The following is a 15,398-nucleotide window of genomic DNA, read 5'->3' as shown; positions in this document are numbered from 1 at the left end:
GTCTGGGTTGAACTTTTGAAAGTCTTGTATGTGAGCCCACAGAGTTCCTGTCTGTCAGCCATCTTATCTGTGGAAAGTTCTATTTCGTTGGAGTTGTTTGCCTCCTCTGACTCTTACAATCTTTCCACTCCCTCTTTTGCACATATTCCTGGACCTTGAGAAGAGGAATCTGATAGTCTCTCACTATCCGCACTTTATCCAGTTATAGGTCTCTATATCCATTACTGTCAAGTGCAAAAAGCTGCTCCCTTGGGGACTGAGCTATGCGTGGATCTATGAGTTTAACAGTAGGTTGTTAGGAGTTGTTTTACAGCTGTGTTCATTTAGCAGAATATTAGTAGGCTTCCCCTATACCTCCTGATACATCCAGCATCATGTTGTTAGTCTCATTAACAGTTTCAGGTATAGGTCACATCTCATGGAGTAGGCCTCAAATCCAATCAAAAAGTAATTATTTCCCTAATCTTCATGCCACTATTGCACTGGTGGGCAGGTCATTATGCTACGTTTGTAGCTAGCTGACATTCATAATTACTTTTCTCCTCCAGTAGTGCATATAGTACCCTCCAATGATACCAGTGTTACTCAGTAGGGTGAAGCTTCCAGTTCAGTACCTGCCCAGTTTCTCCATGTTCAGTTATGGAATGAGTCCCATACCTGTGAATTTTAAAATATAATTTTTCTTAATATCTAAGTGATACTCTGTTGTGAACGTGTACCGCATACTCATTACCCATTCCTCAGTTGATACACACCTCAGCTGTTTCCATTTCCTGGCTATGGTGAATGGAGCAAGATGGGTACCTCCACAGTAGGATGGAGTCCCTTGGAAAGATGCTGGGAGTGTAATAGCTGGATTGTCTCATAGATAAAGTTCTATCTTTTAAGGAACCACCACACTGATTGCATACTGCCACGATAGTTTGAATCCCACCAGTAGTGAATAAGTGTTTTTCCTTTCTATATATCAATGCCAGAATTTGTATCCATTTCTTTTTTATCATAGCCATTCTGAGTAGGTTAAGATGAAATCTCAAAGTTGATAATTTGAATTTCCCTGATGGCTAAGGATGTTGAATATATATATTTGCAATTCATCTTTTGAGAACTCTCTGATTAGATCCATGCCCTATTTTTAATTGAATGTTTATTAATTTTTAATTTTTTGAGGTTTTTGTACATCAAAAAAACTCAGTTTGTCAGATATGCAGCTGGCACAGACCTTCCCCCTTTTTGTGGGCTGCCTCTTCAATTGAATAGTGATGTCTTTTGCCCAATCTTTTTACTTTTATTGGATCTCACCTCTTAATTTTTGTTCTCAATGGCTATGCTACCAGTGTCTTGTTCAGAAATCATTTCCTGTGCCAATGAGTTCCAACATCATCCATGCTTACTCCTCTATCATATTTAGGATATTGGGTTTTATGTTGAAATCCTTCATTGATTTATAGATCAGTTACTTTTTTTTTACAGGGTTGAGAGATAAGTGTCAGGTTTTCTTCTTCTACCTGTAACTATCTAGTGTGATCAGCAATGTCAATTAAGATGTTGAATAGATGTGAAGAGAGTAAATGTCTTTGTCTTGTTTCTAATTCAAGTAGGAATATTTTGAGTTTTTCTCCATTTAGTATTATGGTAGTTGTGAGCTTCCAGTATATTGCCTTTAGTTTGTTAAGATAGACCCCCTCTATTCCTGTTTTTGCCAGGACTTTTATCATGAGTGACTATTTTCTTTTGGGAGTGTGTTTTAGGGTTCTACTGCTGAACAGACAAAATGACCATAGTACTGGCATTTCCACTACACTGGGGTCTTTTGCTGCAACTAGGCTTCACCAATAGCCTTTCATAAACTCTCTTCATGGTACTAAGTCTCAACTTCTTTGTATGACCCTTTCCATCCTGAGCCATCAACTACACTGAGGCTGCACCTTCATAAATGGCCTTCCCTGGCCTCTCACAGTGACAAGCTTCAGCTATTTACTGTGACCCCTTGGAACCTTTAAAACCAATACCACCTGGGTGATTCTAACACATTACCAAGTCTAGGTATCACTTATCTCTGGAACACTCCCTTCTTTGTGCAACACTTCCCAGAAAAATCTCATCTCAGTGATACTGATCTCTTTGTAATCAATGCTAATTTCTTAGCTCCAGTTAACCAGCATCAATTGTCCCAGTAGTCCCTTCTATTTTTGAATCTAAAACCAGAGCCACATGGCCAAAGCTGCCAAGTTTTGCTTGCAGTAGCTGGAACATGGTCCTCTAGTTCTACTAACATCAGCTTTTTGTTTTCCATCTCCCTCAATGCCTAAACTTGGCTGTCCTGAAACTTGTTTTGTAAATTGACCTTGAACTCAAAGATCTCCCTGGTTCTGTCTCCTGAATAATGGGATCAAAGGTGTATATCCCAGGCCTGAATTCAAGCTTTTCTTTACTTGGAAATTTCTCTATATCAGGCTAGCCTTGAACTCATAGTTATGCTTGCAACTGTTTCCTGGAATGGTGTATATACCACCATGCTTGGGCTTTAGTTTAGCTGGGTGAGATCTTGCCCCAAAGTCACCACTACCTTAATCTGTTTATCTCTTTGAACATAGGATTCAGCTCCATTTCACTTTCTGGTGTCCCTTTATTACTTGAACCATGCATTTCATCTGCATTGATCCTTGAGCTTTGGTTACAGAGTTTTGTAATAGATGTATCCATGGGATTGGGTTCCCAACATTGCATTTAGATTGGTTGTAATTTTCATAATGGTCTCCAGCTGTTGCAAAGAGAAAATTTCATTATAAGGGGTGAATTTATATATTAACTTATATATGAAGTTTTGGTGGTTAGTTCTGAAAACCTGGGTACAAGTAATGTTATACTAACTAAGGAGGTGTATTTATACATTTAATTATATAAAAGCATAAAGATATATGTATGTAATAACCATTAGTGAAAAAGAGCTCATGAATTTAAAAGAGAGCATGGAGAGATATATGGAATGATTTGAAGTGAGGAACAGAAAAGGGGAAATAATGAATTTCTAATATCAAAAAAAAAAATCAAAGAAATACTTTCTAAAAATACCTTAATGATATATCCAGAGTCCTTAATCAAGAAGTAGTAAATCTCTTTCAAACACTTATTTTTCTCATAATCTTATACATCATACTATGAGATAGGAATGAGAAAATATTCGTGTAGTATAGGACTAAAAACATAAGCTTTAAAGTATTATTTACTGCAAAATATAAGCTCTTAACCCTGTGAAATCAGAAGACATCTGTGCAGGTTACATTGAGAAGGAATCAAGGGGGAAGACCAACATGGGGATAAATTGCCACCATTGCTCACTTGAGCATGAGGGGCCCTCTTACCCCGCACTGACACCACATATGTTCATGTACACAATGTGAGCCTATAAAGATATTTCATCCACTCCAGCAAGACATCAACCTTGTATTTTTTTTCCCTTGGTTTTAAAAATTACTTTGGCCTAATTTTTGTGGACTTTTCCCATGAGTTATTTTTTATTCCTTGAGTACTGTGATTGCTTTCAACTAGTACTTTGGTAAATTTGACAGGTGTGGTGTCGGTTTAACAAATGATCAGGAGATATGTGGAAGTGTTCAACCTATCTTACTAGTATTGTCCTTGAAAAACTAACTTTCTTATGTGTTTTTTTTCCCCTTTGAGTTGCAACCTATAGTAGAAATAAAAACACCTGTTTATTTTGTGAATGTAGAAAACATATAAAGTATTTTAACATTATTGCAACTCATTTTGTATTTGAACCCTTTCATGTTGCTTGTTTAGTCAGAGGTGACTTCCTGTGACCTCATAGTTGAGAGAAAGGCAATGGAGTCAAACCTTGTGAATTCAGCGTCTACATGCTAAATTGACAGATACAGAGTCCAGTGTCTTCCTCCTTTATCTTCTCAGGGAAATTGTCTAGTAGGTGAAAACTCTCCCTTTTAAGAAGGTCTGGTATCTATGCAGAAACAGCCTGAGTGCCAGACAACACAGACTGAATGCAATCCAAACAACAGAGACATTCTGAGTCTGTTGCTAGTATTTTATTAAGCTAAAAAGTACATAATTATATAATTATGTTCACGAGACCACAAATTTCTAGCATCTATGAGTACAATGCCTGTTACCTTTGTATAGGCATACTTTCGACTCCTCCCTTGTCAAATGAAGGATGTGCATCCTAACGTGCCCCAGTATCGCTCTTTTGCCTGCAGAAAGAGTGTGTTTCCTTTGGTTACAGTGAAATAGCATTTCCACATTTCTTTTCTCTGTGGCAGGATGGGTAAATATTTTCTGACCTATGACCTCAGTAGAAAATATAATGCCTTTGTCATTTTTATTATGCTTTTTTGCTGCACTGTGGGCACCTGCAGTAAATCTGACGCTTACAACAGGGTTGGATTATTCTTTGTCACAGCTAAACTAATTGGGTTTGAGTAGTTCTTACATGGACTGTTCCACTTCACAGGGAAATAGTAGGTCATTTATCTTAAGTGAATGAATTGTACTACTTAAACCACACTGCTCTAATAACCCTCCAAAAGCCATACTTAAAGAGCAGACAGATCGTTCCCGTAGATGCTACAGATTTCATTTGTTTTGCATACAAATACCATTTATCTTGTATTTTAAGTAACACTTATTGTGTTGTGTATTACACTTTGATAGATTTTTCAAATTATTTCTACTTTTCTTTAACCAAGTATATTTGAAAGTTGCGAGCAGGCATTGTGGAATTGTGTGTGCCTGTAAAATCTTGATGGATGAATGCTATCTAGCCATGTATTTTAAATGTCTAAGTATAATCTTTCTGATGGGAATCATAGTGTCTACCAAATAACAAATGGGTTCCCCCAACTACTCTAAAATTTCAAATATCTCTATCCCTATTTTTTTTCCAGCAGCAATCTGCAACTTATTTTTTCCCAGAAAATTGAATCTGTTACTGCTTAATATTTCTACCAGTTTTTTTTAATGTGGTTTATATTGGCATTGGAGGAGTAATTTACATATTTGGGGATAACAAGAAGGCATGCCAGAAAAAAGATCAACATAAAATGAAATGTGGAAAAGCTGTTTTCCTTCGACAGCAACTCAGAAGAAAGCTAAGAGAAGAGTTGATGAGCATCTGGCCTGAATATGTCACTTCTTTCTTTAGGTGAAGTGTGACCAGTATTGGCCCAGCAGAGGCACAGAAACTCACGGGCTGGTCCAGGTGACGCTGCTGGATACTGTGGAGCTTGCCACATACTGTGTCCGGACATTTGCACTTTATAAGGTTTGCTCTTTATCTCTGTTCTCTTGCCCTGTTTTTCCTATTATTTAAAGAAACTAAGCCCCTCAAGCCTTTTTACTTAAATCTTGGTGCCACTGGTAACAGGGAATTGTGAGATCATTCTTGAATTTATCATCCAGCCCCCTTTCTCATGGACCAGTGTTTTATCAGTAACAATGAAACAAATCCGTGTTCTGAGGAAAGGTTCCCCAAAATCAAAGAACTAATTCTTTCTGTAAATAGACAAGAGCACTCCAGATGGTTGCAGCCAGATGGCAGAGAGCTTCTCATGTGACAAGCTTACCTGCCTGAGCAACCACTGATCATTGAGGGGTAGCTCAGGGCTTGGGTCTCCAGGTATTGTGTCTTCAAAGGCCATACCCTAAAAAGAAAGAATTGAGACAGCATATTTTAGTGGTACTCATCATTAGCTACTAATGTTAGAAAGCAGTGTCTGAGCAAGTCTTCCTGTGTCACAGAATGGATCGAGTGAGAAGAGAGAAGTGAGACAATTCCAGTTCACCGCCTGGCCTGATCATGGTGTTCCAGAGCACCCCACACCTTTCCTAGCTTTCTTACGGAGAGTCAAAACCTGCAATCCTCCAGATGCAGGGCCAATGGTTGTACACTGCAGGTAAGGACCATTGAGAACATTTGGTTTATTTTCAGCCAAAAGGACTGAGGGAGCAAAGAAGCACAAATTACTCTATGTCAAATGTTCTCTTTGCAGATTGTTGAGTCTGTGAGATGGTAAACACATTCATTCAAATGGCTCTTGCTAATTGAGTCCTGTACTGAGATTAGTAGAAAAGACTGGATTCATACCTCTGGATATAATATTATTCCCTATCACCACCCCACCCACACACTGCCAGCACACCACTTTCTCTTTGGTGCAAAAATAACTAAATAGATAAATACAAAGTTAAATGTGTGAGGATAAACAAAGCAGAAAGGATTACATTTTAACCTTTTAAAAAAGGGTTGCTTTTTATCTTTTTATGGAAAAATGTCCTCTAAAAATATTTTTTATGAAATTTTCAATGGGCTCTTGTGCTGTAGTCATTTAAGATTTCTTGAAAGGTGTGATAATGTAACGATAATTGCATTTACCTATTTTTAGTATCAGTTAAAATACAAAAAATGCACTATCTTGGTTTTGAAAACAATTTTATAAAACACATGCAATTTGTAAAAAGTTTTATTATGTACATCAAAATGAGGAATTTTTCTTGAAATGTATAACTTATGCCTTTCCTCAATTCTGACTGCCACCGTCTATATCATCACACAGTGACTGAATATGGAACTGTTAATCCTTTATAACATTCAGCTCATCTCTTCAGGATACCTGAGTTCCTCTCAAGTGTCCCTCCTAGTAACAAACTATTCAAGATGCCTACTTAGATTCTATATATTCCCTATCACTGGGCACATTCTCTTCTGTGACCCTGAGTGAATATGGTCATATACTTTCACAATAGCTCTTTGTAATCTGAGTAATTCAATATGTCTTCTTGAACAAGGGAATCAAATTAAAGTGTGGGAGTTTTTAATAGAAAGAGAAGAAAAATGCATTATGAGCCTGCTTATATCATAAATTAATAGCATCATTTAGGGTACATATTATAGGGTAATGTAATAGACCCTCAAAATGGGACCATTGGCAAATAATGCAGAATAAAACCTATATAATTTACCTGCCTGTCCACCTGACCAAAGTAATTGCTAAACAATAGTCTGGAAAGTTCCTGAATGGGATACTATGGCTCCTGATAGAAGCCAGTAACAGAACTAACTTGTGTTAGTGACTGACACCTTATAATTTTGAAACTTTTTATGCATTAATTTTATTGATATTCCAATTGTAATAGAGAATCTGCACTATTTGAGAGGAGCACTAACAGCGGTACAATGCTCTATTCAACCCATGTCTTGTTACCTGGTTCTAGCTCTTTCACACGCAGGAGAGGGGCCTCTAAGGACTGGATATCAGCTGTCATTCTCTACATGAATATAAAACATAAAATAATTTTAATTTGTTTGAGCAAGTGGTTTTTTGTAGTGAAAGCCAAGTCTTAGTCTCCTGCTTGTTACTTTCAGAGAATACTTTGTGCTTTGCAGTATAAACCATTTTAAAAGCCTCAAACAGCTAATGTAGCTGGTTACATGGTACCCCAGTTGGCACCAGCTAAACTTGATGATAAAGATCATGTGGGAAGTACACAAAACATTTTCAGATGGAGAAGCAGGAAATAGGCCTCAAAAGAGAAATGCTGCTCTTATAGGCCTTGTGCCAGTAAGAAGCACACCACACACACAGCACTCACAGAAAGAAAGAGAGAGGGGAAGAATTAAAGTCGTAAAATAATGACAAATGGGGAAAGTATTTTGGAAGTTTCTATTGAACAATCATATTGTGATTTGTATTATATTAACATACCATCCTGGGTCTGGCACGCCGGTTCTGTGGGTGGACACACTTGCCTCCCAAGTTGAGTTTAATCCCAAGAATCCACACAAATGTGAAAGGAAAGAACTAGACCTCAAGTTTGTCTTCCTAGGTCTACCTGTCCATTGTGGCTTTGAAGAAGTAATTTTACTTTTTCAAAGTACTAATACATACTTTGTTTGTTTAGGGAAATACTACAATTTCCTCCTAAATTTGTGCTGCGAATTCTGTAAGTTAATGACATAAAAAAATATTAATGTCTGATGCCCTACCCACAGGAAGAGGAGGTACTAGAGATAGTGGTCCTTTAGGAGGAGTGCCGCTGTTTTTAGAGAAAGGCTGCTCTTACTCATCAGGTTTGTGCTTTGGGGAGACTTATTGAATTTCTCTTTATCTATATTTCTCTATTTATAAATATAGCAACACTATTCACAGCAGTAGGAACTTTATGATGATGGAATGTCATGTCAGGAAATGATTCAAAAGTGTAAGACGATGTTAAATCATCAATATATTAACATGTATGTGTGCCCTTACATGCACATATAAAACTCTAGGTAAGGAGTGCTGAACTATTACTGCAATGACATCATCTTTTTTTTTTTTTTCTTTTTTTTCTTTTTTTGAGACAGGGTTTCTCTGTGTAGCCCTGGCTGTCCTGGAGCTCACTTTGTAGACCAGGCTGGCCTCGAACTCAAAAATCCGCCTGCCTCTGCCTCCCAAGTGCTGGGATTAAAGGCGTGCGGCACCACACCCGGCTCAGCAATGACATAATCTTATACTCAGGTGTTAACATATATCCAACATATCCAAATAGTTAATAGGCTACTTTTCCAGTATTTTTAGTATTTTCTACTATTGCGATTTCACCAGATTTTTTCTTGTAATAGTGGACATTTTAATGGCCTGAATTAGAGGATATGATTTATAGCATGCAGTCTCTGCTTATGGAAACTTGAAAAGCTTTTAACTTTCAAAATGATTCTGTTAAGGATACATGGAACTTGAGTTTTAAGTGCCTAAAAGGTGAAGTCTGAACTTTGTATCTTTCCTTTCATGTCCCTGTATAAAGAGAGCTGGTTTCAGGTGGTTATCTGACATAAAAGTAATTTTTAAAATTCTGAACATATTCTATAAATTCTATCTTCTGATATAAAAAGGCTGTAAGAACTTTATATATTTGATACTTCTTACAAATGAATTAAGTTGAGATGAAACTGTAATTTCATTGAATCAATTGTAAAACTTTGAGCCATGATACTCTTTAGTTATATATTTTGATTACAGGAAAGTATATTTTCTTTATAGGATATATATCCTATAACATATTATATGTAATCATTATATATTTATATACACATATATGGAATGGCAATATAAATATATACATATATATACATGATATATATATATGTATGTATATAATGAATAAATAGAAAGGGAGACAGTTTGATATCCCTGAACTTGTCTTTTAAATGAAGCTGTCTTAAGGCTAATAAAACAAATCTTCTGAAGGTCATGCAAATCTTTAAGATTCCTAATTCAATCCAGATTCTAGACCCACCTAGATAAATCCAAGGCCAGATAAACATTAGTTAATGTCTTCGATGTACAAATAGACTATTAAGCATGGGCCTGTTTAAAAGTCACCTGCTGGCTAGCACATTCGGTGAAGTGCTTGATTTATAAGTAAGAGGAAATGTGTTGAGTTCCCCTAACCCACATGAATGTGCTGGACTTTGAGGCTGGCAGTTCTTTGAGAGCTTGGTAGTGCAAACATGTTCTTCCAGAGGGGAGGGTGCAGAGACAAGAGGATCCCTGGAACCTGATGGCCAGCCAGTCTAGCCTACTTGGTGAGATCCCAAATAATGAGAGGCCATGTCTCAAAGGAGGCAAATAGAGGATGACTTTGACGTTGTCCTTGGCATTTTACACACACAAATTTATATACATCTACATACACATGTGTACCAACACTCATGCTTATGAAAGTGTACGCATGTATGTACACATGCATTTAAAAATGACACATTTGGTGTTGGAAAGAATTTTTAAAGCCAATCTTCCTGTTAGTTTTCAACTGGCATATAAAAACAAAATCAAAGTACTTAGGTCTTAGTTTTTTTTTTTTTAATTTTAAGATTTTATTTACTTGTTTTATGAGTGCACTGTGGCTGTCTTCAGACATAAGAAGAGGGCTTTGGAACCACTGTGTGGTTGCTGGGAAATGAACTCAGGACCTCTGGAAGAGCAATCAGTGCTCTTAATCCCTGAGCCATCTCTCCAGCCCTTATTTAGGTCTTATTTGCTGCATAACTGTCGATCCTTAAAGCCAACAGAAATTTGAGGAAAATAGCCTTCTCAATGTCAAAAGTCTTGCAAATATTGTATATAAAATACCCTGTGACCCAAAGGTGCTACTAGTACTTTAAAAATTTGTCTTGTATGTTTAGAACCACTGTTTCTAGGCTCCATTCTTAGTCCCAATTCCCCATTTAAATCTTCCCTCTGGGCAGAAATCATTTTCTTGCCAAATGTGATAGTTTTGTAACAAGCACAATCTGAAAGATGAGACTGGGATTTTCCATAAACCTGGAAAATTTGTTTTCATTTGTTAAAAAAAAAAATCATCTCCAGATAAAAAGGTGGATGGAATATACAAATTACATAGGGTTTTTTCCACCTCAAACATTTTAAGGTGAGAAGAAGTAATTATACCATGTGGAATTTGGGATCCCAGGCCTTGTTCCTAACACAGAAATCATTCTGCATAAAACTCACATGTTTAAATGAATCAAACAACAGAGTGATGCAAAGCAAGATGTTGAGTCCTCAATATTGTATAATTTTATAAGAGATTATAATTGTGCAAACAGCAGCATTAAAAGGAATGGTTTCCTATCTTCCCCCTCTGGCAATTCCCAACCCTGCTGACACACACAAAGTATTAAAGTTAAAATGAAGAAAGAGTTTGGAGTGGAGTAGTACTCTAGCTGCTTGGTAAAGTAGAAATTCTGTTGGAAAACCACTATAGACATAAAGCCATGAGGCCCATGGTGTAAGATGCTGACTTCACAGTTGTGCATCAGATCTGTACCATTACTGTCCCTGCAATGGTGACTAGAATTGCCATTTTTGCTCGCTGTGCAGGTAGAGCAAGGGGCTCACTTTTATGTGGGAATACAGTTATCTGAAGATTATCTCCCCACCATTTATTTGATCTGACAGGTTGATATTATCACTGTCCTTGCTCTATAGGGGGAGGCAAATTGAGAACTGAAAAGTTAAAAGAGTAGCTGATATTGTGTGCTCAACTGGAAGCAGAGTCTGGAAGAGAATGCATGTTTTCTCATTTTAAATTTTCTTCTCTCTCTGGGAACCTTAAAGGGTATTCTGTTTGGCAATAGTATTTCCTTCCAAGCATTGTTTGTATATTAAATAAGAGAATACCTGTAAATGTATAAATTAGTCAGATACTTGCCACATATAAACCAATAAGGCAGGCATGGTGATACATTCACAAAGCAGAGGGAGGTAGATCTTGGGACTTTGAGACCTGCCTAGATTTTATAGTAAGTTCCAGGTCAGCCAGGGTTACACATTCTCAAAGAAAAACAAACAACAGCAACAAAAACATAACTAAATGTTTGCAGTTACTGATGTTTTATAATTATTTTATCTTACTACTATAGAATAGGATCTACGATTAATAGTGTTTATTTTCGGAGAAGTAAGTTAGAGTTCTAAGCAATGTGTGATTAGAAACTGTATTTGAAAATATACATCCACCTTGATTGGCAAGCACATAACACTTTACAGATATAATAATGGCTGTATTCTGCTTTAAATTTCACCCAATAGAGAAGGTCATGACTATAAGGCCAGGGATCCCAATTCCAACACTACTGACACAGACCACATGGCTGTTGTTAAAGTCTTTCTATACAGGTCAGGCATTCAACGTATTCTTCACTTTTGCAAAACCACTAGGTGAGAATAGTACACCTCTCTTGTTTTGACTGTCAAAAGTCTCCTTCAATATTGCCAAATGTCCTCTGTCAAGTAAAATCACCTCTAGCTGAGAGACCAATATGATATTTATGGTAATGAATAAATTCCAAAACCTTTCACTGTCTACAAAATTTCTTTGACAGGCATGCTCCTTCTAAATATTTGGAGAAGTCGTTATGAAATCTGCTTTAATAATTGCCCTTCAGAGCATAGTCAGAAGAAGACTCATTACTTAACTCATCAACAGCACTCTCTACCACACACACAAAAAAGTTCTTGGCACAGGAAAAAAAATCAACCATTAAGGACAAAGATGTCCTACCATTAGTAAATTCAAAGGAACATGCCACTGGCTCTTTACTGACAAGAAAGAGTTCCAGAAATATTTCTGCACCATGGCAGAGTTGCTGCAATAAATCTTCGGCCCCCCAAGGTGGCTTCCGTTAAGGGCCATGTTCGTTGTAGGTGATAAATGCTAGTCTGTTTTGCCAGGACACCAGTCACACTGCTTTATGCTCATGCTTTTTATGACAGCCAACATTTTGGTAGTTCAAAACAATAAGTTCCAGGAGTATGGTGTATGGGGCATGGCTTAGAGACTTTCCCCTTATCACTGTTCAGATGGAGCCAATGATAACAGACATGATGAATGGAAGGAAAGATAATCATATTGTCAAACCCTAACCTAATCTCTGAAGCTTTTTAAATCTCTTACCTCTGATTTGGGGAAAATATATTTCTGGAAAATCCACTATTTTCAAATAACAACATTTTACTTTTTCTCCTGTAATACGTGAACACTTGTCATTTATATAGATCAAAACATCCCGGCAAGAGGTTGTGGCAGTCTCTTTTTGTCTCTCTTCCTATCCTACTTCCTTGGCACCTTTCCCCCTTTTTCCATATACCCTTTGGTCCATCATGAAAGAGTAAATAGTTAAGTCTGTTCTCAGTGCACAGTGATATTGATGGAGTTCATGATGTTTAGCATCAAAGAGTGGAGATGAGCTAGATAGGGTTAATGAGCTAGGCTGATATCAATTGAGTCTCTCCATCTTGAAGATTGGGACTAAACAACTTGCTCAGAGCCCTTTGAAATTCTAAAAGGAGATCTTAGAAAATACAGTCACTTTGAGAAACTGTTTGTTAATTTGATTTTGTTTTGGTTTTCGCTGGTTTTGAGTATTGAATTATATTTTCAAAATTCGAAACATATTTTTGTTTGTGGTACAGCTATGTGCCATAGGACTTGGCAATCTTTCTGAAACAAAAGGCATTCTTATCTGTTAAGCACTGCTGCCTGCAGATACCAACCAAAAGCCGAAGGCTGACAACCCCAGCATGGGCCTCCCTACTCTGCCAGCTGCTTCGGTGTGAAGCACAGGCTTTCTGCTCCTCCCACCTGAGCTCACTGTCCTTCATAGTCAGCTGGGACATCTGAAGTCTGGGTGGCCCTGCCTTTCATTTTTGTAGTGAAGGCATCAGGAATGCAGGGACTAATGGAGGAGGCTCCCACTATGATCCTTTGTTCAGGCTAGTTAAAGACTCTGGCCACATTCAAGCTGCAGAGAAACAGAAGCCAGTTCTGCAAGAGAAGCAGTTTGCAATCAAGTCAATTCTACCCTTAAATCCTAAACTGTTGACGTTTATCTGTTGAGCTCCCAGGGCCCTTCTCTTCACTCTCATCAATCTAAGGTAACATGACTTTCCTTCATGGTTGGATGAGGAGAGCTGGGTCCTAAGCCTGCTCCAAAATGCAAGCTTCATTTGCTGGCATGGGACATAGGTAAAAAAGAATAACAACACCAACACCTGCATTTAATTTGTTTCCTAACTACCATCTGATTATTTTTCCAGCTATGTCACCTTATGGGCAGGGGAAAGAAGATTACAAACTCCTCTCTCAGCCAATTAGAAAAAGGTTTCCTGTATATCCTCTGGTAATTCAGAATTTACCTGGCTAATGGGCCTCTTCAGGAAAACGAAAAACAAAAAACAAAAAAGCAAAAACCATAGAAGCATGATTATTTACACGGATCCTATCAACATCCTACATGCTCTTAATGGTTTTATGCTTTGCGTGCATGTGACTTTGGGTTCTCTGCTTGTTTGTTTGTTTGTTTGTTTGTTGTAACTTACAGAAACCAAAAACAAATGAAGCCCAGCAAATCTGACAGCTTCCCCGTAGACTGTCGGGCAAGTTTTTAAAACTGCTTGGACGCTGTTTCCCAGTGCATTAAGGTCTTTTACATTTTTTTCTTCATTAATTTGATTAAAGGGTCCCTTGGCTTCTTCCTAGATGCATTAAGAAAATCGCCAGAGAGCATACAGGTAATGAAAGCTGTTGTGATGGGTTATGCTGAGATGGTTGAAGTGTATAATTTGGATGCATTTAAGCCAATTAAGTATCCCAGGTCTTCAAGTCCATGACTAATGGAAAGAAGGACTGGTGGGGGGCCACAGCTTGGATACATCAGGCACCTGGGTGGTCAGGGCACCTGGTTGTCTGACCGGCTAAGGAAGGAAACATGGTAGAAGGCTGCCAGAAGGATATGGAAAGGATGTGACAGACAAATGCATGCTGCTTTGTAATCATCCCTAGGGCCATGATTGTGGAAACTGCTCCAGGCCATTCAAAATGACTGTGGATGCTATCTTGGCAGCCCTGCTTTGATGTGCAGTGACTGGCCTATGTATCTGCCACTCCCACTGGAGTGCTAACGTAGTTGTAGCATGGCCCAACCATGAGCTGTTAGTGTCCATATGCCTGGGAGGCTTATTAACCACAATTTCCTGATCCTAGGATCCAGCCAAGTGCAACAGATGCTGTTGTTACCTCCTCTATTGAATAAAGTTGAGAGGGAAGAGAGAAGGAAATTTGTCAATAGTATTATCCATTGGAACCAAAATAAGCACCATGTGTGTGTGGTATATTATCCAATAGGATGCCATGTGCCAAATCCTCATTTTGTGTTACACAAAAACAGATAAGAGTCTGCCCCAGTATTTTTAACATTATGCAAATGAGGGTTTTTTCCATTTTATTGTAGATATGTTACAGTTATAGTCATTTAGGTTTGGATTTCTCTTACTTCTTATTCTTGCAAATTCTTTGATTCTAGACATGTCACCTTCTGGAGTGACTTTTATTTGCTTCACATGTTTGCACTACCGAATCTAGCTGTGTGAAACCCCGAAGGTATTTATTGAAATAAACAAATGTTTAGCAAGTATTTTTAAGCCCTCTGCCTTATTAAGTAGCATTAGCAAGGTAGCAGTGTGTTCACAAAGTACAGTCTCAGCATGGAATTGTGGTTGCTGAAGTTAATGACATGACTTCCAAGTCAGTAGATTTGCCTTTAGAAGTCGAGACCCTGAGTATGTAAGTAGGCTCTGTGCTGAAGACCAACCAACTGCAGATGAATTAAGCAAATAAAATGCTTCTTTTGGGACACAGAAGCTGCCTGGGAGAGGGGTGTCTCTTCACTACTAAATGACTTGTCCTCCCTGTACCTGTCAGTTACCGAGGCACCTATGACATGAATGGCCTCCTCCTGTCCCCCTGCCATTTTTTCCTCAGCCTGGTTGAATGCTTTGTGAACTTGCCTTCAAGGGCTGGGGCATTGGATCAACAGCCTC

General features: G+C 38.0%; 1 protein-coding gene across 43 annotated transcripts in view; it reads left to right on the top strand.

Moving 5' to 3' along the window:
- The window catches only part of Ptprd (protein tyrosine phosphatase receptor type D), a 2,211,569-nt gene that overhangs the window by 2,165,689 nt on the left and 30,482 nt on the right, over positions 1–15,398 (top strand). For all 43 annotated transcript variants that reach the window (XM_029475790.1, XM_029475789.1, XM_029475786.1 and 40 more), the window contains 2 exons: positions 5,180–5,299; positions 5,776–5,930. In XM_029475790.1, coding sequence (XP_029331650.1) covers positions 5,180–5,299; positions 5,776–5,930 — 275 coding nt within the window. The remainder of the gene's footprint in view (positions 1–5,179; positions 5,300–5,775; positions 5,931–15,398) is intronic.

Source organism: Mus caroli, chromosome 4, assembly GCF_900094665.2.
Source record: "Mus caroli chromosome 4, CAROLI_EIJ_v1.1, whole genome shotgun sequence".
Lineage (NCBI taxonomy): Eukaryota > Metazoa > Chordata > Mammalia > Rodentia > Muridae > Mus > Mus caroli.
The sequence above is the reverse complement of the archived record's forward strand: the minus strand, read 5'-3'. Positions and strand labels throughout refer to the sequence as shown.